General features: G+C 39.3%; 1 protein-coding gene across 1 annotated transcript in view; it reads left to right on the top strand.

Moving 5' to 3' along the window:
- LOC309559184 (voltage-gated delayed rectifier potassium channel KCNH8-like) overlaps nt 1-25843 on the top strand; it is a 785056-nt gene that overhangs the window by 692441 nt on the left and 66772 nt on the right. The window contains exons 8-11 of the mRNA XM_082262383.1: nt 743-1012; nt 8955-9154; nt 11770-12019; nt 14754-14968. Of these exons, the coding sequence (XP_082118509.1) occupies nt 743-1012; nt 8955-9154; nt 11770-12019; nt 14754-14968 (935 nt within the window). The remainder of the gene's footprint in view (nt 1-742; nt 1013-8954; nt 9155-11769; nt 12020-14753; nt 14969-25843) is intronic.

Below are 25843 nucleotides of genomic sequence, written 5' to 3'. Positions count from 1 at the left end.
ATGGTGTAAGCCGCTAGTGAAAATATACAGTAGCATGTGTAATTGCTTAAAGGGTAACTCCACTTTCGGGGGGGGGGGGGGATAGCAAATAAAGAAAAAACAATTGGGACACAAGTCATATTGTAATTGAATGTTATTAAAAAAATGACCTTTCCTGTTCAATCTGCAGCTGTTGTAATTTTCTGAAAATGCAAAGCAATATGGCTACCTGGAGCTGTTCTGTACACAGAATGTATACTGACCACACCCCAGAAACATAATTTCCTGCTTGTGTGATTGGCTCACCAATTTTCCCAGAAGTCTGCTTAAGATACAAGTCAGATTTCTGGCATCCCCTGCAACACAAATGTAATTTTTGGTGAGATGCTCCCAATAGGAACACGTCTAAAGGGATGCAGGCCCAGCAGATTTCCTCATTAGAGCCCTGTAGCTGCCACAGCTGATAGATAATTATGAAACCACTCCCATTAGACCCACAGAGGAACAAACAATGATTTATTCAGAATAACAAAATGTAGAAATCTGCAACAAAGGTTGTTATAATCCTTGTAATGTACAGAGATCACCCAGAGGGTTAAGTTTTTTTTCTCAACAAAAGTGGAGTTACGCTTTCATGAATTGTTCCTAGTCTGGGCATCCACCATCCTACCATATTATTGCAATGAGAAAAGTTTTTTTAGACAGCAAAATCTGCATATTTCTCTGTGACTGATGGAATCATTTTTCTTTTGCTTTTTTTAAGGATGGTTACATGAATTTTCTAAACGTCTGGGAATGCCATACACTCTAGTGCACAGATATGTTTTGTCAGTAAATACCAGCAGTCACCCCAATAGTAGCGATTTAATCAACCAAACAACTGTGGAGCTGGAGGGTGGACCTTCTCTCCGGAGTTCCTACATCACCTCTTTGTACTTTGCCCTAAGCAGCCTTACTAGCGTAGGCTTTGGAAATGTGTCTGCCAACACGGATGCAGAAAAGATCTTCTCCATTTGCACCATGCTAATTGGAGGTAAGTTCCAAGAATATGTTTTCCTCTATCAATGTTTTAAGTTTATGAGTTGAACTCCAGACAAACAGCAAAAAAGGAGTTGTATGTTCCAAAGGATTTGTATCTCTGTCTGTCTAGTCCTAGTTAGAGGACTGAGACAAACAAATTAACACTGACGGGGTGCTTGAAATGATCAATTTTTATTTATTTATTTATGTAAAACCTTTATACCAAAAGGAACAAAAATGTTGCTGTAACTGCTTTTAACCACTTGCCCTTCGGAAGACTAACCCCCATAAGGACCAGGTCATTTTTTTTGCGATACAACACTGCGTTATTTTAACCGATAATTGTGCGGTCATGCGACCGGTACCCAAATAAAATGTAAGTCCTTTTTTCCCCACAAATGGAGCATTCTTTTGCTGTTTTTCTTTTTTGCGCTATAAACTTTTTTTATCTTCTGCTATAAATCACATCCAAAAAAATCAAAACAAATTTCTTCATCAATTCAGGCCAATATGTATTCTGCTACATATTTTTGGTAATATATTGATGGGATTTTGCAAATTGTCAACAATCCATGGGATATTTTTATTTTTGGTTTTATTTTTTTACTAGTAATGGCGGCGACAAATTGGACACTAACTGATATTTTTGACACTTTTTGGGAACCAGTAACACTAATACAGTGATCAGTGTGAAAAAATATGCACTGTTACTGTACCAATGACACTTGCTATGAAGGGGCTAACATCAGGGGCAATAAAAGGGTTAACTTTGTGCCTAGCTGGTGTTTTTTTACTGTGAGGGGAAGTGCTTGTACTAGGGGAAGGCATGGATCAATGCCCCTGCTTTGCAGAGACACAGGATCCATGCCTTCTGTACTAGCAGAATTGCGACCTGCCATGTTTACATAGGCAGATCGCCGTTCTCCCCCTGTACTGAGGCATCCATGGGTGCCAGTGGGGGCGAGCTGCTAGTGGCGCGTCTGCGTGTCCCAGACGCAGGAGTGTCAGATCACGTACAATTTGCTAATACATTTACCCTCAGACTATCAATGCAGCTGTCACAAGGGTGTCACTGTTACTCCTTTATCCAGAGTGCAGGCACCCTAATACAGGAGGGTGTTACTGTCCAGATCAACAGGTGAAAAAACATTTTTGTCTTTGGGTTTTATCCTGCTTTAAGGAATAGAGTGATGTGGTTCCCCCTCTCCAGCCTGCAACTGAACAGCGAAAAAGAAAAGCAGCAGACTGATGATGTCATTTTGCTGCTCTCTGTGCTCTCTCCTTATATCAGCATGATCCTTGTCAGCGGATGTGCAGAAGATTGCAAGAGGATGATTCATGTTAAATTCAGTTTTTTACGCTAGCTGAAAAAAAAAATATATATATATAATGATTTCATAATTTTTCATAGCTATATTAATGTGTGTCTTTTTTATCTGCTTGGAGTTCAGCTTTACTCCTATTGTCTTCTAGAAGTCAAGCAAGGTGGGTTTGCATAGGAAATAAATGTTTTTCAGATCACAAAAATAATCCCAAAAAATAAAGTGTGGAGACATACAAGTCATGAAAATGTACGAGACAGCAAGAAAGGCAAAGCAATCAAGGGAAAGCAATGTGACGGAAAGAGGAAGAATACTCATAAAAACCTTGTAGAAAAACAGAACTAGCAGAGAGTCCTAATAGTTGTCAAACAGAGTAATCTTTCTCAGTTCAAGAGGTTTATGGTTTCCCTTAAAAAATATCATTTTTAATCCTTTATAGGCCAAAAAAACAAACATAGGATTGCACCAGGGTAACATCATCTGTTCTGTTTGTCATTCATTGCTTTTGTAGTTAAGAGTATGATTTACTTAATGAAACTTCCGTCTGTTCAGAAAAAAAAAAATCCCTTCCAGGTAAACTGTGTAAATTGTAAGTTTTTTTTAAGCACCGTTTACTGCAGATTCTTACCTTTCTCTGTACTGAAGACATGTAACCCTAGGCATGTGCTTTCTCAAAATGTTGGGTAGCAGAATCTGCAATCATTATCACAACATACGCACACGTCACAATTATTTTTTTTTTTTTTTTTAGCAGCAATTACTTTTTTTTTTTCTCTTTTTAAATTCCAGAAAATCATAATCCTTTTCTATGGAATCAGAAACATATTAAGTTATGGCTATTTGTTACTCTCATTGTTCTCTCATAAAGACACGGATGAGCAAGTTTGGGGTGGAGGAACTTGACTGGCCTGTACCCGATAGAACACCTTTGGGATGAATAAGAGCGGAGACTGCGAGCCAGGTCTTCTCATCCAACATCATTACCTGACCTCACAATTGCGCTTCTGGAAGAATGGTCAAACTTTCCCATAAACACACTCCTAAACCTTGTGGCCAGCCTTCAGAAGAGTTTAAGCTGTTATAGTTGCAAAGGGTTGGCCAACTCAATAATGAACCCTGTTGGTGGTGTTTGGAGGAATTGCACATCCTATCCCTGGTGTCAGTGGTGTTTGGAAAGCCCCCTCAGTATTCATGTTCAGAGGCACTTATTTAACCCCTTGGAGTCTAAGCCTTTTTCTGACATACAGTCAGGTCCATAAATATTGGGACATCGACACAATTCTAATCTTTTTGGCTCTATACACCACCACAATGGATTTGAAATGAAACAAACAAAATGTGCTTTAACTGCAGACTTTCAGCTTAAATTTGAGGGTATTTACATCCAAATCAGGTGAACGGTGTAGGAATTACATCAGTTTGTATATGTGCCTCCCACTTTTTAAGGGACCAAAAGTAATGGGACAGATTAACAATCATAAATCAAACTTTCACTTCTTAATACTTGGTTGCAAATCCTTTGCAGTCAATTACAGCCTGAAGTCTAGAATGCATAGACATCACCAGATGCTGGGTTTCATCCCTGGAGATGCTCTGCCAGGCCTCTACTGCAACGGTCTTCAGTTCCTGCTTGTTCTTGGGGCATTTTCCCTTCAGTTTTGTCTTCAGCAAGTGAAATGCATGTTCAATCCGATTCAGGTCAGGTGATTGACTTGGCCATTGCATAACATTCCATTTCTTTCCCTTAAAAAACTCTTTGATTGCTTTTGCAGTATGCTTCGGGTCATTGTCCATCTGCACTGTGAAGTGCCGTCCAAAGAGTTCTGAAGCATGTGGCTGAATATGAGCAGATAATATTGCACAAAACACTTCAGAATTCATCCTGCTGCTTTTGTCAGCAGTCACATCATCAATAAATACAAGAGAACCAGTTCCATTGGCAGCCATACATGCCCACGCCATGACACTACCACCACCATGCTTCACTGATGAGCTGGTATGCTTTGGATCTTGACCAATTCCTTTCCTTCTCCATACTCTTCTCTTCCCATCACTCTGGTACAAGTTGATCAAGTCTCATCTGTCCATAGGATGTTGTTCCAGAACTGTGAAGGCTTTTTTAAATGTTGTTTGGCAAACTCTAATCTGACCTTCCTGTTTTTGAGGCTCACCAATGGTTTACATCTTGTGGTGAACCCTCTGTATTCACTCTGGTGAAGTCTTCTCTTGATTGTTGACTTTGACACACATACACCTACCTCCTGGAGAGTGTTCTTGATCTGCCCAACTGTTGTGAAGGGTGTTTTCTTTACCAGGGAAAGAATTCTTCGGTCATCCACCACAGTTGTTTTCTGTGGTCTTCCGGGTCTTTAGGTGTTGCTGAGCTCACCGGTGCGTTCTTTCTTTTTAAGGATGTTCCAAACAGTTGATTAGGTCACACCTAATGTTTTTGCCATCTCTCTGATGGGTTTGTTTTGTTTTTTCAGCCTAATGATGGCTTGCTTCACTGATAGTGACAGCTCTTTGGATCTCATATTGAAAGTTAACAGTAACAGATTCAAAATGCAAATAGCACACTTGAAATTAACTTTGGACCCTTTATCTGCTCCTTGTAAATGGGATAATGAGGGAATAACACATTCCTGGCCATGGAACAGCTGAGCAGCCAATTGTCCCATTACTTTTGGTCCCTTAAAAAATGGGAGGCACATATACAAACTGTTGTAATGCCTACACCTTTCACCTGATTTGGATGTAAATACCCTCAAATTAAAGCTAAAAGTCTGCAGTTAAAGCACATCTTGTTTGATTCATTTCAAATCCATTGTGGTGGTGTATAGAGCCAAAAAGATTAGAATTGTGTCGATGTCCCAATATTTATGGACCTGACCTGTATGTTTCTTACAAGTTGAAATCAGTATTTTGTGCTAGAAAATTAGAACTCCCAAACATTATATATATATATATATATATATATATATATATATATATATATATATATATATTGGCAGAGACCCTGGAGTATAATATGGCGATTATTGCAATATTTTATGCCACGTGGTATTTGTGCAGCAGTCTTTTTGGGAAGAAATACACTTTCATGATTTAAAAAAAAAAAACAAAAGAGTAAAGTTAGCTCAATTTGTTGTATATTGTGAAATATGATTAAATAGCCAAGTAAATAGATACCTAACATGTCATGCTTTAATATTGCGCACACTCGTGGAATGGCGACAATCTACGATACTTAAAAATCTCCATAGGCAACGCTTTAAAAAATATTAATGGTTACCTGCTTAGAATTACTGAGGAGATCTAGCGCTAGAATTATTTATCTCGCTCTAACGATCGTGGCAATGCCTCACATGTCTATTTAATAAAAAACATGTTTTGCTGTTTCTAGGAATGTAAACATCCCATGTGACAGTAATAGACAGTGACAGGTGCTCTTTATGGAGGGATCTGGGGTCTAAAATACCCCAAACCCCTCCTTTGCACTTCAAAGCATTCAAAATGCCAAGTCTGGCTGTTATTAATACTGTAATTGTTTTTTAAATCTGGCGCCTTTAAGACTCCAGCACCCGGAAGTGATGTTATGATGGCTTTTACATTGGAGACCCGATCAAAGCTGAATACGGCTTTGTTCAGGTCTTCGGCCAGCCGGCGGACATACCAGGTGGTCGCTCGGGTCTTCTGGTGGGACGGGAGAGCCAGGCAAGCCGCGACAGGTGGCGGAAGGGGGGTGGCGTCCCCTCCAGCTCCTTGTAATGACAATCAAGCGGCTGCTCAGCCACATCAATTGTCAATATAAGAAAGCTGACCGTCAGCTTTAATCAACAGTACCGGGGTGATGCCTCTAGCTTCAGGCATCACCCCAGTGCAACCCTCTGAAGCCGAGGCCACATATTTGCGTTCCGTCGGCGTGAAGAGGTTGATGTGCTGCTAGCCCCATGCTGATCCTCTACTAGTTGGATGACATTAAAGCCGGAATTATACAAGCGTTTGGCAGGATATCACTCCGCCATATAGTGCCTAATATGAATACCTGGAGACTGCCTTTGTTTTCATTGGTTTCCTCCAACATAATTTGAGAATGCTTTGCATGTGGGGCTTTGCAGGGGCCGGTTTACAGCAGGTTTCTGTCCATAACCAGCCCACAGGCCGTAGTTTGAGGACCACAGGCCTGAAGAGATACAAAACTTCAGATTAAAAGTTCTTTAAAATGTACTTTTAGACATGAACAATGCCTAATACAGCATTGAAATGCTTTGTTGCAGATATCCAATTTCACATATTTATGAGCAGGGAATAAATATATCATTCTCTCTAGTTTGGGATTCACATTTAAGAACAATTTATGTAAACATTCATGTCTCTCCACTTGAGAAGATGCAGGTATCCATTTCACAAAATACTGTATACTGTAACATTGAAAAGTAGATAACAGTCCCAGAACTTGACTATGATTTCCAATCTGCAATTTAGACAGCTTTAAGCTCTATTGTAGAAAAAGTAAATGTAGAAATTGTTCCTAGAGTTTGTTCCATGAAGCTTGAAACAATTTAAGTTCCTGCTATTTCAAAGTCAGACATTGTAAATGTTTCAAAACACCAAAAGTGGATACTGTCCTTCAAAGAGAATGTTGGAATCAACTGAAACTTTTTTTTAAATTTCTTTTTGTTATACTACTTAGCTTTCAGAATTTTTGCGGAAGGTCTTTAAATAGTTTTGATATTTATTGAAAAGCCTTGAAAGGCTTTAAGAATTAAGAATTTAAGAATTACATCATCTGAGTCAAAAATGCCAATAAATAAAACAAAAGCAACAAAACTACATAGCATGCTTTTTCCTTATGGGTTTATGAGCAAAAAATGTATCTGCTAATGAAATTTGTTGGAAAAGAGTGTTTTATTCATAGCAAAATACATACTGGCTTTTGTAAAAGGACAGTGCAAAGAATAACAAAGAGCAGTTTTTAAGTGTTTACTTTGTCTGGCGCTCATTCCTCATTAGAATAGAAACAGAGGGTCTGTTCTACAACTGCAAAACAAGTCTTCTTCTGCAAGAAATGGTGCCAGTTATCAGTTTAGCACCACTGTTAGTACATACAGCTTATACATACATACATATGCACCTAAAACACAAAAAGGAGTATCTGAGGTGAGGTGTGCTAATTATACTATAACACAACACTGGGAATAAACCACAGATTTGGTATCCGTGTTATCGTTTTCCTGCCACATTTGTCAAAAGAGTAACAATAGAATTCTTTAGATGGAAATTGCCGATGTTGATAAGCCTAAAGCCAAGTGTGATCCATATTTATGCAAGACATTGGATTGAGAGTAACTTGGTCTGAGAGTGTTTTGCAAGACAAGCTAAATTTTTTTATAAACTTAGACTTGATAAACGAGCGATGTCTTGATATCCAAGTAGCGTCATGTCACAACAGAGTATGAAAGAAAAGAGAGGTGCCTCTAAGTGTAGCAATATGGTTACATTTAATGAAGGTACAACAGTTAGCAACTCACATGTTGGATGAATAAAACAGGCACATCTAAGTTTGCAGGCATCCGGGGTAAAGTTGTCCACATACCATCCTCCACACCGCCATCGACATCATCCCTTCAACGCTGCGCTCCACGAGTGCTTCAAGCCTCGCTTTCAGATCCTTCTACTGCAGGGTAGTCTTTCTAGTCACGATTGCAGACTGACAGCAGTAAAAGCCGGTGGTGCGGAGGATGGTCTATGTGGATAGATTTATCCCAGATGCCTGCATACTTAGATGTGCCTCTTTTAATCATCAACCACGTAAGTTGCTAAATGTTGTACCTTCATTAAATCTAACCATATTGCTACACTAAGATGCGCCTCTCTTCTCTTTTATACTCTGTAGCTCCGGCAGGATTTTGCTTCTAATCCCCTTTTGGAGGCTGCCATTTGTGGATGGACATTTTATGGTTGCACTATCACATTGCTATATTCTTTTTATATGGACTATAAACTGAAGGACTTATGAATAACTGGTTGTGGAATGAATCATCTGAGTTTCCATTATTTCTTATGGGAAAATTAGCTTTGATATACGAGTGCTTTGGATTACAAGCATGTTTCCGAAATGCTCGCAATCCAAGGTTTTAAAGGTATCTCCTACAGATGTACTGTAGAGAAATAAAATGCATTGTAAAGTATTCACCCTTCTACCTGCCATGTAGAACTTACCTTAAATGGAGCCTAAAGCTGGATACACACTATCCAACTTGTGTGGTTAGATTTCCTTTAGATTTACCTTTTCTATGTAGTGCAAGGGCCTGCCAGATTGCATACAAATTGAAAGTGTTTAGGTTTGACCTCATATTATATGGTTTTGGTAAGTCTAAAGGAAAAAGTCTTCAGAAAATCTTATAGTGTGTATGGCCCATTAGACTGGCCCATACCAAATGACTAACACATAGTTATCCTTGGTGTTAGTTAGTTCCTTGTTAGTATCCTTGATGGTGGCACAAGTAAAGTTATCAGACAACGATTTTACTAAAATGAAATCACTCACATTTTTCATGTTGTTAGATAGTGCTGCTCGCTGCAATAAATCATCTCTAACCTGCTATTAATCTTCTATTCCTTTGTGTTTAGCTCTCATGCATGCTGTCGTATTTGGAAACGTCACAGCCATCATTCAGAGGATGTATTCGCGTAGGTCTCTCTACCACACACGTACAAAAGACCTGAAGGACTTTATACGAGTACATCGCATGCCCATCCAGCTCAAGCAAAGGATGCTGGAGTGTTTCCAGACAACTTGGTCTGTCAATAATGGCATTGATGCTAATGAGGTAAATTGGAGAAATTGAGTTTTTAGTTTGGGCGGTTCTTCTTCAAAAATAAAAAAGCGAAAAACTAGAGGATGCTACAGTACTGTAGGATCTATCATTTAATTTGACATTTTGTATTGATCTTACAGTTTTATTCTTTTCACTGAATGTGAAAGCACAGATATATTTATTTTCCTTGTGATTTCAAGTGTGTAATGTACCACTGTAGAATACTTGTAAGCAGAGCTAGCATATTATGGAGATGTTTAGCAAACAATTCTACTGAAAATACAAAACTGTAAAGGCAATTATGATAACCCTGGGGATCTCTAAACCTAAAATGATATAAAAACTAAACATCCTACAGTGATGCTATTGCAGAGCAAAATTAAAATACCTAAAAATATAAACCATTACAATATCCACATCAAAATAATAGACCATAAAACAGCAAATAAAGTAAAACAAGCGATAAGAGATGAAGTAAGTGTCAATAAAAAAATGATAGTGAGTATAATGTTCTTTTAGTCCATAGATGTATCTGTGTAAGGATTTTTTGTGTCTGTGTGTACCTAAAGTAAACATTTTTCCTAAAGCTTCACTAGGTCCCGTTAGGATTGCCTTTTGGAGTCAGTCCCATGAGCTAGGTCATTTCTGGTGTCTCCTGGACTGCATGAGGAAACATCAGATCATCTGATGCTTGTTTTACGCCAGATGAATCCTATGCTTGTTAACAGAAGACTTCTATTGTCAAATAAGAAGAAAAGCTTGGCACGGTGAGGCCATGTAATTCCACCGCTCACATTGACGATGACACAATAGCCTCTTCTATTGCCGGAGTCTGCATGTATCTGCCGACATCTCAGTACAATAGAAGCAACTATTGTCATTCTCTAGAAACACACTGATGCAGTGCAGCCTGATCTGAAAGTAACTCCACCATTAGATTTAAAAATCCCAAAGAGACATGTAGACCTGTAAGCGCACTCCTATGTTCACAGGGTCATTAAAACATGTTTGCCAGCTCATAAGTAGAAAAACACTGCATCAGAGAATATTTGGTTAGTCTAGGTCATATAGAATTGCTGTAAGTACTAATGGCATGCAGCAATTCCGTTCCCCTAAACCCTCAGCACTTTTGAGGCTCATAAATTTCTGTGTAGTATGACGAAAGGTGGTTCTTCCCCTTTTAATACTGGATGATTTGGGCACTTAGACTGAATATGGCAGCAAAGTATGTGTGCCAGCTTTCAGATCTATAAAGTCTAAAAAGTAGGTATAGTCTCCACAGTACTCAACATTGTAATGATAGGTACTCAAAGTGAATGCCACGGATGGTACAGTGCCAAAACCAAATGCAAAAATACAAAGTCACTAGCACTCCACATAGACACATTTCATATGTTTACTCTGAAGACAGTCTCACATAAGGCATAAGAAACCAATGTTTCTTAAGGTCCATGTCTCAAGGCAACATAGCCATCACAATAAACACACGAAGCACATTTTTTGGAGTGCTGGTGACTTTGCATCTTTGCTTTTAGCTCTCAGATCGAATTTTCTTCTGGAACTGGGAGCAACTAACATGTCCCTAGCATATACATTGCTCATTAAACAGTGCCTTTACCCCCAGCATAGACATTCTTCTCTCCCCTTTCTCTCGAACATATATTTTTCCTTCAAAACTGTTCATGTTGCCTAACCTCCTAACTTTTTGAGATGGGAATAAGGGACCAATATTAGCAAGCGTATGTAGGCATGGGACAGACCCCTGCTATGCCCCCGTAATGGAGAATTATACAAAAAAATGATTAGTTAAACTTTTTTTTTACCCCTACTATTCCTGTATACTGGCTTTTGAAATATACAAATGCAGCAATTTTGAAATTGGATGAAAGGTTTAGCACTGGGAAACATTTTTTGAAAAATAAAAAGTACATTTTATATGCAACTATATAGATCAGACCAAAATGAGGGACAAATGAGGAGAAAAATAGGACAGCGGTACAGTCCCTTGAAATCCCTGCATGAACCTATATTTCAGTTCTCCCAGCTGTATAATGTAAGTACTAGCCTGTCACAGTCTTGTCCTCTGGAAGTTCTTTCCCCATTGTCCACACTTCAGCCTGATCATAAAGGAATCTTTTCACAAAATTCCCCAACCAAAACTATCTGCAAAACTGGCTCCCATGAAAAAGAAATAATACTTCATACGTGGGCACCTTTTCCAATTTATGATTAGCTCCCACTCTGTATACGCTACACAATCAGATGCTGATTCTCCCCTTTTTCATACTATATTCAGTTCCCACTTTGCCTTCTCTATCCCTGGTCCACCATCAGCTGTCAATCTGCCTCTTCTTTCTCCCCAATCGGATAAGATAAGCATAATTTCCCAACGGAACATATTAAGCCTCTACTTTACTTTCTTCCCCAATCCTAAGCAGAAAACTCTTGCTCTGCTCACTCTCTTCCCTGACCACAGTCAGCAACAAACTGTTTTTCTCCCCTCTGCCACAATCATCTTTAGGAAAGGGAACATTTGTGACTCACTCATTACCACTAAGTCCCTTCACAAAGTCCAATAAATTAATAATTTACTGTTGTGTAACATCCTTGTCTCTTTATGTCTGCAGCTTCTTAGAGATTTTCCTGATGAGCTTAGAGCTGATATAGCCATGCACCTTAACAAGGAGATCCTCCAGCTGCCAATCTTTGAGTCAGCCAGTCGTGGTTGCCTACGCTCCCTATCCCTCAGCATCAAAACCTCCTTTTGTGCCCCGGGAGAATACCTGATTCGACAAGGGGATGCCTTACAAGCCATATATTTTGTTTGCTCTGGATCCATGGAGGTGCTGAAGGACAACACTGTTCTCGCCATTTTGGGTGAGCATTTATAATTCCATTTACTGTATAACAAGCAGATAGGAACATGTGTGATGCAATTTAATTTTAACAAATTTAACTATTTCTATAATTGAGGTTCCATTGGTAGACGAAAACTATTGACTGCAACTGCTGTAAGATATGAAATTGTGCTGACTGACTATGTTAAATATGGAATCGTGTTTTTAATCAGAAAAAAATTATTTGAGGGTAATACATGTACCAGTTGTAGAAACAATAGCAAGGTTTCTGGGCACAGCTTGGTTACAGTATCTTGTGCTTTAAAGAGGAAGTAAACCCACCCCCCCCCCCAAAAAAAAACCCTGTAAGACAAAGGCATAATGAGCTAGTATGCAAACAGTGCAAGTTTAAGAGATATTTACAGTACCTATAGGTAAGCCTTATTAAAGGCTTACCTATAGGTACAAGTTATGAGAGATGGTTTACAACCTCTTTAAAACTCTTCTTTAAATTCCTCTACAGTTAGGCATTAAAGGTATTTCAACTCTCAAAATTTGTTTTTTTGAGTGAGAGAGTAATTTGGGATCAAAAAAGTGTCAAACTTTACAAAAAGATTTTAAAACGTGTGCCTACTAAAGCACAGTAATAAACACAGGTAAAGCCACTGAGAAATTATAATTACACCTACTGCAGACTGTGATGAAGGTGCTAGCACAGCTCATCTGCAGATCCACAGAAAGAAGAAAAAAAGCCTAGAATTTGTTGCAATTTTTCAATCCTTTATTAAATCTCTTATTAAACCTTTAGAGACAGTGCAGGATACAGTGAAAGTTAACGCGTTTCGTGCTGCAGTTAGCGCTTACTCATAATCACCTATACTAAAAATACATTAACCCATATATACTCTTCATATCAATGTGTTTAATTGCTCATTTAGGGGGCCCCTCCCACTCCTCTCGAAGGAGGATTGTGGGATGGGAACCCAATCAAAGGTAGCAACACAACCCTCAGTCCCCATACACCATCCAATCATACATTCTTGAATGGGTTTAGTATGCCCTATAGGTCCACCCCCCACAGTCCACACAGCAACTAAAATCTAATATACCCATGTGTACTAAAGCCTGAAAGGCTAAAAAGGCGGACAAGCAGGGGAGAAGAAAAATAGGGTTCAGTAGAAACATTGTCATGACAGCTACTGGCGCACACATAGTCCCCCAATTAATTGTTCATACACATCTATACATCAAAATAAGCCTAAAACAAAAATGACAACAGACAAAGACATCTATCAATAAAAACCTCAGTATATAAAACCACAAGATTCTATATTGGACTCTTTTTTACCCTTTCTTTAACCTGTCAAAAAAATAGGAAAACTAAAGACCCTCAGAAAAACTGAGCGTTATTCATTCCCAATGATAATATGGACATTAGGGACTCATGCAAGGAGACTTTCCAGATCACTGTTCCAAAATGAAAATACAGACACTCGGGAAAGCACTCAACATCAACACATAGATTGCAATATTCATGACTGATGTCAGTGCAAAATGCATTAACTTTCACTGTATCCTGCACTGTCTGTGATGGTTTTATAAGAAGATTTATTAAAGGATTGAAGAAGTGCTGCAAATTCTGTGTTTTTCTTCTTTCTGTAAAGCTCAGTAATGTTTTTCCTTATAAATGTAACTTTGTGGCAGTCTTACACTCACCTGCTTTTGATCCTGCATGGCCTTTGAAGGACCACACAGCCTCCTGTTAGACTCATCCAGAGTCATCTACTCTGTTGGGGCCACTTTTGGGCACCACTGTCTTCTCTGCTGGGATCCACACAAGTACACCAAAACCTCCATTAAACCCTATGGAGAGTTCAACCTTCGATGGAATACAAACTCTCTACAGGATTCAGCAGAGATTGTGGCATGCATGTACAGACTTGACAAAGAAAATTATAATTGGACATGGAGATAAGAGATTAAAAGCCTTGAAGATGGGGCTGTGTGTGTGCGGGGTGGGGGGCAGGGGGGTGGCGTTAGCAAAATGGTTGCAAGTACACTTTAAGTCTGACTGAAAGTGGAACTAAACCCTCCTATCCTATACATCCAAAGAAGCTGCCATCTTAGCCTCTGCTTGGTCTACATTTACTACACATGTGATCAGCTATGGCACCATTCATTTGATGGCTTAACAGTTTGGTTGAGAGCTAACATGAGCTCACTAGCAACTGTAACAGTTGTCATTCAGGACATGATTTGAATGTAACTGTTTTGAGAAACAGTTAAAGCAGTGGGTTTATTTTAAGAATATTTACTGCATAATAACTGTTATGTTTGTCTTCTACTTTAGTACAGGCTAAATACTGTCTGCCCTACAGAGACAGGTTACATGTTGACTTAAATTTTGTGTGTATCCCTGACTAATTTAGTCATTTTCCTAGTACTAAGTGTGTTTATTTGTCTTGTGTAGTAGGAAGTTTTTGATGTTTTCCAAAATATCTGATCATTTCCCATCAATTTTGATACTATATAAAAGATATGGAACACACCTGTGCTATTAGCTTATAGGAGACAAAAATTCTAAAATACTGGAGTTACATGATTAGGGATGCTCGTGCAAGCCTTAACAGGTAAAATTCTGAAAATGGTTGTAAGTATATTTGAATGAATTTAGCCAGCATATTTAGGCATACTGTATCTGGGGGGCGTGCACAGAATAATATTTCTTTCAAACAAGTATTTGCAAAGCCTAACATTTTTTGTGACTTTTACAGGGAAGGGAGATTTGATTGGCTCAGATAATCTCAATAAAAATCGGGTAATCAAAACCAACGCCAACGTAAAGGCACTTACGTACTGTGACCTGCAGTACATCAGTCTGAAAGGTCTGCGGGAAGTTCTTGAACTCTACCCAGAATATTCCCACAAATTTATTACTGAGATTCAGCATGACCTCACCTACAACCTCAGAGAAGGCAGCGAGACAGACGTGAGTTCAAACTACATTTATCAACATTCTGTTTGTTAGTGTTGTTGCACAATTGTAGTTGATTACTTTCAGGAATGTGACCTGTACATTTTTGGACATTCAAAAACACTGGGAAGTTCCTTTTAAAACCAGCACAAAACTACATTGCTAAAATACTTTTTTCAGTCTTTACAATTAATTTGCTTTTTTTCCCTCCCCAGAAGCATGTCCTCACTCTTCCTTTTATCGGCATAGGTGAGCTGGTACTCTGTGATTGCCCCAATGCTATCACAGGGAGCTAGAGAAGGAACAAATCAATTTGATGCTTACACAGTACTTTCTTGCCTCTTTCCCAGGTGGTAACTGGAGTAGTTGGGGAGTGAGAAAGAGTGAGAATAAGCTGCTGGTGAAGGGGGTTGCTAAGTGAACCTTTTACTTTGCCCTGCATTGGCAAATGTGTGTTTGTAATAGTGCTGGACTGATAGAAGCGAGGTGTTGTAAATTCAATAAGTCTTACTTCAAAGGGGCTAATTCTCAAGAAGATCATTACAGTCAAGGATCTTTTCGAAATATTTATTGAACAAAAGCATCAGGTGACGTAAACTTGTTTTGGGGGAAATGCCTCCTCCTTCGTCAGGGCTGAAGTAGTCAGTGTGCTCAAACTCAAAATGAAACAAAATTAGGTGACCTGTATTGAGGGTTGAGTAAGACTTGTTAAGACAGATCACATTGGGAACTACCAACAATTACCATGCCTGAGGAAGGGGGAGGCATTTCCCCCAAACACGTTGGCTTTACCCGATGCTTTTGGTTAATAGGCATTTTGAATAGATGCCTGAGTGTCATAATTTGTTTTACTGAGTGCTCCTCAACACCTACTTGTGTGTTAATCTCTGTAAAGGTCTGGAGTCAGACTTGGAGGCCATCAGCTATAGCAGTAGAGAGGCATCGAGTGACTAGCTGAATAAGTACAAAAGCAGGTCACTCTGGGGGATGACACTGGCTCATCTGAGGTGCAGAGTCTAAGTACACCAGGACTCCTAATGGTGGAGATGGGTTTTGCTGCGTGCTAGTGCAAGATTGCAATCCTCAGGATTGCCCCACCAGGAAGCGAGCAAGCCAGGGTTCAGAAGTGGATACAACAGGTAGGGATAAGCAAAAGTGTATTTAGTAAACAAGCCAAAAGTTGGTAATGAGTGGTAACAGAGATACAGACAGCAACAGAAGTGACAAGAGCGAGATTTTGGCTGGAGAGAGCACAATAATCTGGCAAACAGGAAGTAAAGACACATGGCTTAAATCAGGAAACTCATGAGAGGAGAAAATAGTTCAAGTTTCAGCAGAAACAAGGCACAAGGCAGGATTGTCTGATAGATTAGAGAAGGTGCTGTCCAGCATCACAGGCCGCTAAGCAAGTATAGACATTGCCAGACACAGTAGAGTACACAGGTTCAGACCTGGGTCCTGACCACTTTATGCATGAGCAAAGGAAAGATTTGATTTAAACCATTCAACCAACCAACATTTAAACCAATCCCTCTGTCCCAGCGCTGTAGGCTCATGGTCTTGCCTGTATATAGGGCATCAATAACTCTCCAATTTAAAATGAAGTGTCCAATTCAGCTGCCTTAGCAAGTCTCAGTGGGCAGTAGAACCCTTGGAATTTTACAACTAAATGGCAGGATAAAGGACTTTACAACTGAATGGCAGGTTTCAGGACAGGGTGTGACTTTATCTCAACAGGAAGTCAAGGCTCTGTGTGCAGCTGTGGCCCTCCAGCGGATCCCACAGGGACATAAGAATGGATTTGAAGAATAAAGCCGGGTACACACTGTTTTTTTTTTTTTTTTCATTCAACTCTATGGGTAGAAAAAAAAACCGTCAGCTCCAGTCGGCTCCGCTGTACTAACCATGCAACGTTAGTTAAGAGATCTCCCCCACTGAGCTTTTGTGTTCTGACAGGGGGACAGCCCCCCTGCCAGAACACTCCGATCAACGCTCTCTGCCATTGGCTGAGAGCGCTGATCAGAAGTCGGTCGAATGCTGGCTTCTGTCGGACAAACCAACATATACATGGGCTAAATGTCAGCTGTTTTGTTCAACTGGCCTTGTCTCCTGACATTTGGCCCGTGTGTACCCACGTGTAGTCAGTATGCTAGGAGTGCGTGGGAATTCGGTGACAATGCATGGATCAGAGATGGGCTCCCTAGGATGGCACCTGGCAAACATGAGATGAGGAAGAGAACCAGAGGCTTCTTCTTTGATTTTATAAAACAAGATGTATAGATCTTTTCCACCAATTAGAATTCTTCTTAAAAGATAGAAGGAATCACAGTGCTTTAAGTGTTTATACCATAGGTCCCTTCTTAAACAGGCAGGCAAGATGAGGGATTAATCACTCCTCCGAATCATTCAGTTTGAGCTATTTGATTCTGTAAACAACAGGATTTTTCAACAAAGCCTTCAAACCTGCAAACATGAGCCTAAAGCCCCATCTACTGCCTGGAATTGAGAGTCCACATTATTTATTTGGTATAGCTAATATGTATCTATATATATATATATATATATATATATATATATATATATATATATATATATATATATAAGACCCTGCCTCATTGATCAAGTACAATCCTATAAACTGTACAATACAGAAATCAAATATAAACACAGTGAGCAGGGTGTACAAGTGTGTCTAGTCATCAAGAAGATAAACCAGTTTGGACTGCATCTGGGTGCTGTTGGTTATTACTTAGGAAACAAATGATTAACTCTGATATCTGAATTTTTTCAAGTAGATCTTTTTGGGTGGATTCAGGAGAGATCATCCAGAAGCCATAGGGGAAAGACAAGAGTGGAAAGGAGAGACGATGTTTGGCGAGGGTTTCTTCATTGGGATGGGTTATAGACATCAAGCTCCATTCAAGTGTGACATACACTATATGGGGTAAAGACTGTGGGAAGGGTGGTTAATTTCCAAGGCCTAACTGCACAAGGAGAGCTGAGCAATGCTGGTTCCCATGCGTTTGAGAGTAATAGAGCAGTTTGTAAAGTTTGTGAAATGTGTTCATTCAAGCCAGGTCAATCTGCATTGTTCGAATTTTTGAGGGACACAGTAGGGTCTTCCATTTCTCTGAAGGTAGGGGGACTGTTGTGTTTCCAGAGTGTGGGAATGTATGTCCAAGCTATGAGTTGAATGGTCAGGTATGATTTGTAGCTAGCTAAGGAAAAATAATTTAGGTGCAGGAGACATGGGGTGGGTTCTTCACCAAGGTTAGTAGTTTTACATTTTTGAATTACATTTTTCAAGATATTTCAGAAGGGATGACGTTTCTTGAAATGCCAGAAGGTGTAATGTATTATCATCACAGTTAACGTAGGTCCAACACTATGGAGGTTTTATATTGTAGGTTAAGTAATCCCCATGCTGCGCTCTTGATAAAAATTAGCTTTTATTAAAATGTTACAGTTGTCCTGTTCCTAACTAAATTATATGCATATGTTTAATATGTGGTAAAACTGATTTAAGATTGTTCTCCACAAAGTATAAACTGTAATGTGGGGTAAGTAGGGTATTCTGAGAACACAGGGAGATGTGAGTTGAGGCGTTGCGAAAGAAGCATTACAAAAAGCCTTAATGAAGTAAATTTAGGATTTTATTGGCAAGTTAGACAGTTATAAATGTAAATATAGTTACATTGCTCCTGATTTCCAAAAATCCACTTTTAATGAATAATCCCTTTCCTCAGCAAAACTGCACCATATCATTATGGATCCATTTGTAAATGGAGCGAAGAATTTAGTAAATAATATTTAACAAGAAAAATACAGCAGAGAAATAATTATGCATCCATTTACATTCTGTATCAGACCAAGGTCTAATGGGAGCTTCGACGCAACGATGCGTTTGCCTTAATTCATAACGGGCTGCCTTTTGTTTTGGTCATGACTGTGTGCTGCATAAATATTATGGCAGAGTAGAAAATGATGCATAAACTTGAATTTACAATCCCTAAGAGGAAGGAGGAAGTCAGTGTATCCCAGAGATGTCTTTCTGATCCTAAAAATAGCTCTCACATCTATTTATAGCAGTGTGGAGCAGCAGCCGCTGTTGGCGAAAGCCCACTGGGAGAGAAAGCTATAAATAAAACTTGCTGTGCTGGATTTCCTCTTAGACTAATTAACTGATTTAAGACTCCGATATGCTCTTCACACAGCGCTGACAGGGAAAGTAAAAGTTAGCAGGTGTCTTGAGTCCAGCTAATGGGAAACTATTAATCCTTCATTTGCTAATTAATAGGTGTTTGCTGATATCATTAAAATATGTTTGCATTCTTCTAGTGATTTCTTTATGAAATTTATACAGTTTCACAGGGTGGCTTACAATAATTAGTAGAAAGCAGCAGATGCTATTTTTGGTTTGATATAGGGCCATTTTAAGGGATAATGCAAGAGGTGGTATATCATATTAACAGTCTTTTTTCAGTATAGGAGAAAAAAAAGGAGTGCTTGCAGTAAGCAGTGTTTCTTCTTGAGACACTTTGATAAATAACCCTTCAAATCATTTTTTAAAACTGAAGTTCTTCAATATTCACAAAATGTATTTACAAACCCATGGGGGGTACAAGACCAGTCACTCTGAACATGGAAATAGAGCAGCTGTTGGTCTTTATCACAGAAAGCTCTTGCATAAAGGCATGCTTCATATTGGATTCCAGCACAGATCTGGAAGAAAACACACAAAGAACAGCAAGATCCACATAAGAATAGGCATGCCTCTTGAATAAACAAGCAAAAAATTGGGGGAGCAAACCCTGAACATGTATATCTAAAGCCGGTGCAGCTATGGACCAAGCAACATGTATATTAAAAAAGAATAGCGCAACCATGCAAAAGAAATGACTATTAAATATGGAGACAATCCATAAATAAAAATGGGGATTTAGTCCCACCATATGGCCATATCGTGCTCAAGCCCACCACTGCGTCAAAGTACCCCATTATCAGTGGGTCCTACACTATCCATAAAAAAGGGGTGAATCCAGCCTCTCCAACCCTTGGAGACAACACTCCTTGCTGGGATGGATGTGCTAATGCACTACAAAGGACTCCTCCTATATCTACTTGATGGTGGACTCTGATAGAGTACAGGTGTGTGTGGGGGGATGCTCAACCTCAGAAGTCTGGTCAGACCGAATACATAATAAACAAGCAAAAAATTGGGGGAGCAAACCCTGAACATGTATATCTAAAGCCGGTGCAGCTATGGACCAAGCAACATGTATATTAAAAAAGAATAGCGCAACCATGCAAAAGAAATGACTATTAAATATGGAGACAATCCATAAATAAAAATGGGGATTTAGTCCCACCATATGGCCATATCGTGCTCAAGCCCACCACTGCGTCAAAGTACCCCATTATCAGTGGGTCCTACACTATCCATAAAAAAGGGGTGAATCCAGCCTCTCCAACCCTTGGAGACAACACTCCTTGCTGGGATGGATGTGCTAATGCACTACAAAGGACTCCTCCTATATCTACTTGATGGTGGACTCTGATAGAGTACAGGTGTGTGTGGGGATGGGATGCTCAACCTCAGAAGTCTGGTCAGACCAAATACATAATAAACAAGCAAAAAATTGGGGGAGCAAACCCTGAACATGTATATCTAAAGCCGGTGCAGCTATGGACCAAGCAACATGTATATTAAAAAAGAATAGCGCAACCATGCAAAAGAAATGACTATTAAATATGGAGACAATCCATAAATAAAAATGGGGATTTAGTCCCACCATATGGCCATATCGTGCTCAAGCCCACCACTGCGTCAAAGTACCCCATTATCAGTGGGTCCTACACTATCCATAAAAAAGGGGTGAATCCAGCCTCTCCAACCCTTGGAGACAACACTCCTTGCTGGGATGGATGTGCTAATGCACTACAAAGGACTCCTCCTATATCTACTTGATGGTGGACTCTGATAGAGTACAGGTGTGTGTGGGGATGGGATGCTCAACCTCAGAAGTCTGGTCAGACCAAATACATAATAAACAAGCAAAAAATTGGGGGAGCAAACCCTGAACATGTATATCTAAAGCCGGTGCAGCTATGGACCAAGCAACATATATATGCCTCTTGAATGTAGACAAAATTTGCTTACCTTAGAGTCCAGTTTTAAGGTGGCCTTCAGCCTTCATACACCATGGTTCAGGCAACACTTTTTTTTTTTTTTTTTACCATATCCCTAAATAGCCTTTGCATGCTCCAAAAATGATGGCCAGTCTGATCTGCCTGATAGTAGTACACCCACTGGTTATAGAAAAATGCTGGTATGTTCAACCATTGACAAGTTTTTCCAGCTCCTGTTCCCCCAGTCACCAAGTTTTCACTAAGTTTTCACCAGTCATAAAGGATTCTGCTGCAATGGCCATGTCACGGATTACATACATTTAATATTAGTTTACATTCTTAAAAATATTTTTGAACTCTAACTGTCATGGTATTTGAAGGTCTTGGTCATTTATTTAAAAAAAAAAAAGTCAGAAAAACTTGCCAGTTAACTAAAAAGAGCATCCAGAATAAATTGACTGATTTCAAAGTTGGAGTATGAGCTGCTTGTGATGTATTGACTTGCAAGGATGTAATCATGAGGTGGTTATTTGGCATAGCAAGTTCCCTTATGCCCTGCTGGGTCTGAGCATGAGTCTGCTGGCAGAGCGCAATCAGCAAATGCAGTCCCATCAGCTTCTTCCTGTTCACAGCAGCTGCATTCTTAGAATCCTTACACATAGACACAGATCCACCGCCAGAATAAAGCACAAAAGGCTGGTGGGGATGTAATTGCTTGATACAGAATGGCTCTGCTCATAGAATTGTTCGAGCAGACCCAGCGGGGCTCTATGGTAGGAAGGTAATTGTACAGACACGATTAGGCCCTATTTAGTGATAAGTCAACCCAGTATGATTAAAAAATACACAATCAAGAATGCAGTTAGGAAGAGGATATGTCATACTTTTGTGAATCTAAAGCATAGATTGGCTACATTGGTTCTTGAAGGTATATTTAAAGATTAGACAAAAGTTATGCTTTGAAGGAAAATTCTAGAGTTTTGACTGTATTGCAAAGTTATCAGAATGTAAAAATACAAAACAATCATCATCAGGATATTTAAAATACAAAACGAATCAGTCAGGAGAAAAATAAGTCTCACCCCTAATCCAACCAACTCCTTTAACGTGATGACGTGATCCAAAAAATGAATCCAGTGAACATCAATACTGTTGGTATATACAATATGCAACAATACAGAATAATATAGGAGAGCCTTAGTGATATAATTCAGGAGAAAATTGCATATTTTTTTCACTGATGGTCCACTGATGGTCACCATCTACCTGATTCTTCCTCTTTTTCCTACTGCAGTAAGTATGGATTCTGAATTGTAAGAAAGCCAGCCCAATATCATTGAGGTGGTGGTTAGAGGACTGTGCTGGCTATTCTTTAAAAAGGGTAACATTAAAATTCCTGTGCAGCTTTTGGGGCTTTCTTTGGAGTTTTCTATGCATGCTTAAATCTCCCTGAGAACCTTACAGTGTAGCAGACAAAGTAATACTACAGGACTTTCTGCTATGACTATTGACTGAGAAGTGGCTTGGCTAGATTCGGCATTGGGTTGTGTGATGGCTGGTAAATATTGCACCATGATAATAAATTGCAATCTGGAGTATTTTTGCTTTCTGAACTCTATTATGTTGTTCTTTTGAAGCTGTTACTTATTGCCATTTTAAAGTTTTTTACTGTATATTAGGTAGGTATTAGGTAAATACAGTATTCTCAGTTTCTATGTACAGTATGGGAGACAAAAAAGATGGAAGCTCTTTACTTAACATAAACCTTTCAGAAAACTGGGCAATTTAAACTGTATAACTTTTCAATCAATTTCAATCCCACCTGCCTTTCCATTGCAGTGAACGTTTCAATCACAATAAAGGACCAGGTAATAGATTTAGAAGGCTAAATGGAGCAGAGTCAAGCCAATATTTTACAGGAAAAGTCAAGATTTGCATCTAATTCAACTACACATATCTATCTTGAGATCTAGTGAGCAATTGAATGTTCATTTTTCACTAAAACCATTTTGCCATCATATGTTTTGTATATATTGCCAAGGTACAAGTTTGCATTGAAAAAACTAAGATACAGGCACCTTTTAGTGTAGACTGTTAGACATATATTTTTTAGTATAAAGAGTAAAACTCACATGGTTAAGGATAAATACTGGCACATCTGTAAAAATGTCCGGTGGATGAGGTCTGCACAAGTCCGTGTAAGGATAAGGAACCGTTGGACACCGTCTCTGCCACTCGTGGGGCTGTCCTAGCTGGCAGGATGTAGATGGAGGAGGGGCTGGAAGACAGGCTGGAACACAGCGCCTCAAGTGTTGACGTCACCGGCATGCTCGCGATGTGTTTTGGAGCATGCACACTAGGGGAAATACCAAGTAAGCATGCTCCTTTCTCAAGCTGTGTTGACTAGGGCTAGGAGAGCCTTATATGTGCCTTGATGTGCTGCAATTTAGTGGGGAGAATGCAAATTTCTCTACTAGCACATCTTAACAATGAAGACAACTATATAAAAAATCAGTACATACAGTTCATGATATACATGTTAAATATACAGATTATACAAATATACGATTTTTATAAAAAAAAATAAATAATAATAAAATCAATATGTAAACAGAAAAACAATCAGCGCAGACAGGTAAGTGTAACTCAATGGAAATGGAAATGCCAGCTGAACACCGACCCAGGACACACAGCAGAAATCCCAGAAAAGTATATGAAACAAAATTGGTGCAGCGCAGATCCTCTAAATAATCATGTTAATAATTAAAAGAACTAAAAGTCCCAAAAGCTGGATAAAATCAGTCCATAAATCCAATCTGTGTTGAATGAAGATGTAGAAAATAACGGCTCCACACAGTGAACTCCCCTCCACCAGATAGCACACATATGCCCTCACCTTATATTTAGACCACTGTTTCACCAGAGGTCAAAGATCAGTGCGAGGGGAGTTCACTGTGTGGAGCCGTTATTTTCTACATCTTCATTCAACACAGATTGGATTTATGGACTGATTTTCTCCAGCTTTTGGGACTTTTAGTTCTTTTAATTATTAACATGATTATTTAGAGGATCTGCGCTGCACCAATTTTGTTTCATATAATAATAAAATCAATACTAAAAATGAATTCCAACTTTCCTATAAAACTATTAAACCTGGTTTAGAATCGAGTCCTGTGCATAAACGTACTCAAACTAAATTGGAGAGTGGTTCCTGTACCATTTTGTTGGTTAAAAGAAAAGGGGGGGGGTATGGGAGGGGGACATATAATTAATTGTTAATAACAGATCATTTTTTAATTTATTAAAACGGGATGGATAATAATCTGATATAATGTTGAATATTCTGTTCTTGGATGAACTGTTTTAAAACGTCTTTAGCTTACTGGCAAACCCCCTGTTTTCTTAAGAAAAATAATGGTAAAGTTGGGGGGGGGGGGGGGGGGAGGCAGGGCAAGTTCCAAGCCTGTCTGACACGTGACCGGTCCACACAACTTAGTGTGGTTTGTCATAAAATGTCCTGTCATGGCCATTTTGGAGATGCTATCCTGTTTGCCTAAAAAGGAATATTATTCCTATAAATAATAATTGGGGGGGGGGGGTGGTGATCTATTTAGATAATTTATATTAATGAATTAATATCATATTGCCATAATTTATTATAGATATTATGTATGGTTACTTAATCCTTACTTCTTTTTTTAACAATTCATCCATGAACAGAATATTAAACATTATATCAGATTAATATCCATCCCTTTTTAATCGATTAAAAAATGGTCTGTTATTAACAATTAATTATATGACCCCCTCCTCTCCCCCCCCCTTTTCTTTTTACCAACGAAATGGTACAGGATTTTACCACTCTCCAATTTAGTTTGAGCAAGTTTATACACAGGACTCGTTTTAATAGTTTTATAGGAAAGTTGAAATATGTTTTTATTATAGATTTTTTTATTATTTATTGTTTATTATTTTTTTTATAAAAATCGCATATTTGTATAATCTGTATGGCTCTCCTCCATCTACATCCTGCTGGCTAGAACAGCCCCATGAGTGGCAGAGACTGCGTCCAACGGTATCCTCACACGGACTTGTGCAGGCCTCATCCACCGAATGTTTTTACAAATGTGCCAGTATTTATCCTTCACCATGTGAGTTTTACTCTTAAGGGCTCTTTCACACACTCCGTCCGCCGGACGGAGTCCGTTTTTCTCAGCGGGGGATCGAGCCGCCGATCCCCCGCTGAGCAGCAGGAGGACAGCTGTGTCTCCGCGCTGTGTGCGGAGACACAGCTGACAGTTCCCCATGCATTTCTATGGGGGAAATCGGATGTCAACGGACCGTCAGTCCGTTCTCACCCGATCCCATCCGATCCGATCCGCTGGACGGATGGAAAATAGGGTTTCCATCCGTCCAGATTTGACGGATCGGATCGGTTCGGATGTCAGCGGACATGTCTCCGCTGACATCCGATGCCCCATAGGAATGCATGGGGGGACCGTTCAGATCCGCCAAAAAAACAGACAGGCGGATCTGAACGGTTCGCCTGTGTGAAAGGGGCCTTGAAAATACTTGAAAATAAATGTCTAACAGTCTACACTCAAAGGTGCCTGTATCTTTTGCTTTTTTCTCTGCATGTTTGGAGATCGCTTCCACTCCCCAACAAGGCTGACTCTGAAGTACTGAACTCTCATTTCCCATTGTTTATATTGGAGCATAAAGCTCTAAAAAAACTTTTAGATAGATTTTGTACTACTATAG

This window comes from Pelophylax lessonae (assembly GCF_965119305.1).
Source record: "Pelophylax lessonae genome assembly, chromosome: 6".
In the NCBI taxonomy this organism is placed as follows: domain Eukaryota; kingdom Metazoa; phylum Chordata; class Amphibia; order Anura; family Ranidae; genus Pelophylax; species Pelophylax lessonae.
Note: the sequence above shows the minus strand (reverse complement) of the source record. Positions and strands in the feature narration are given on the sequence as shown.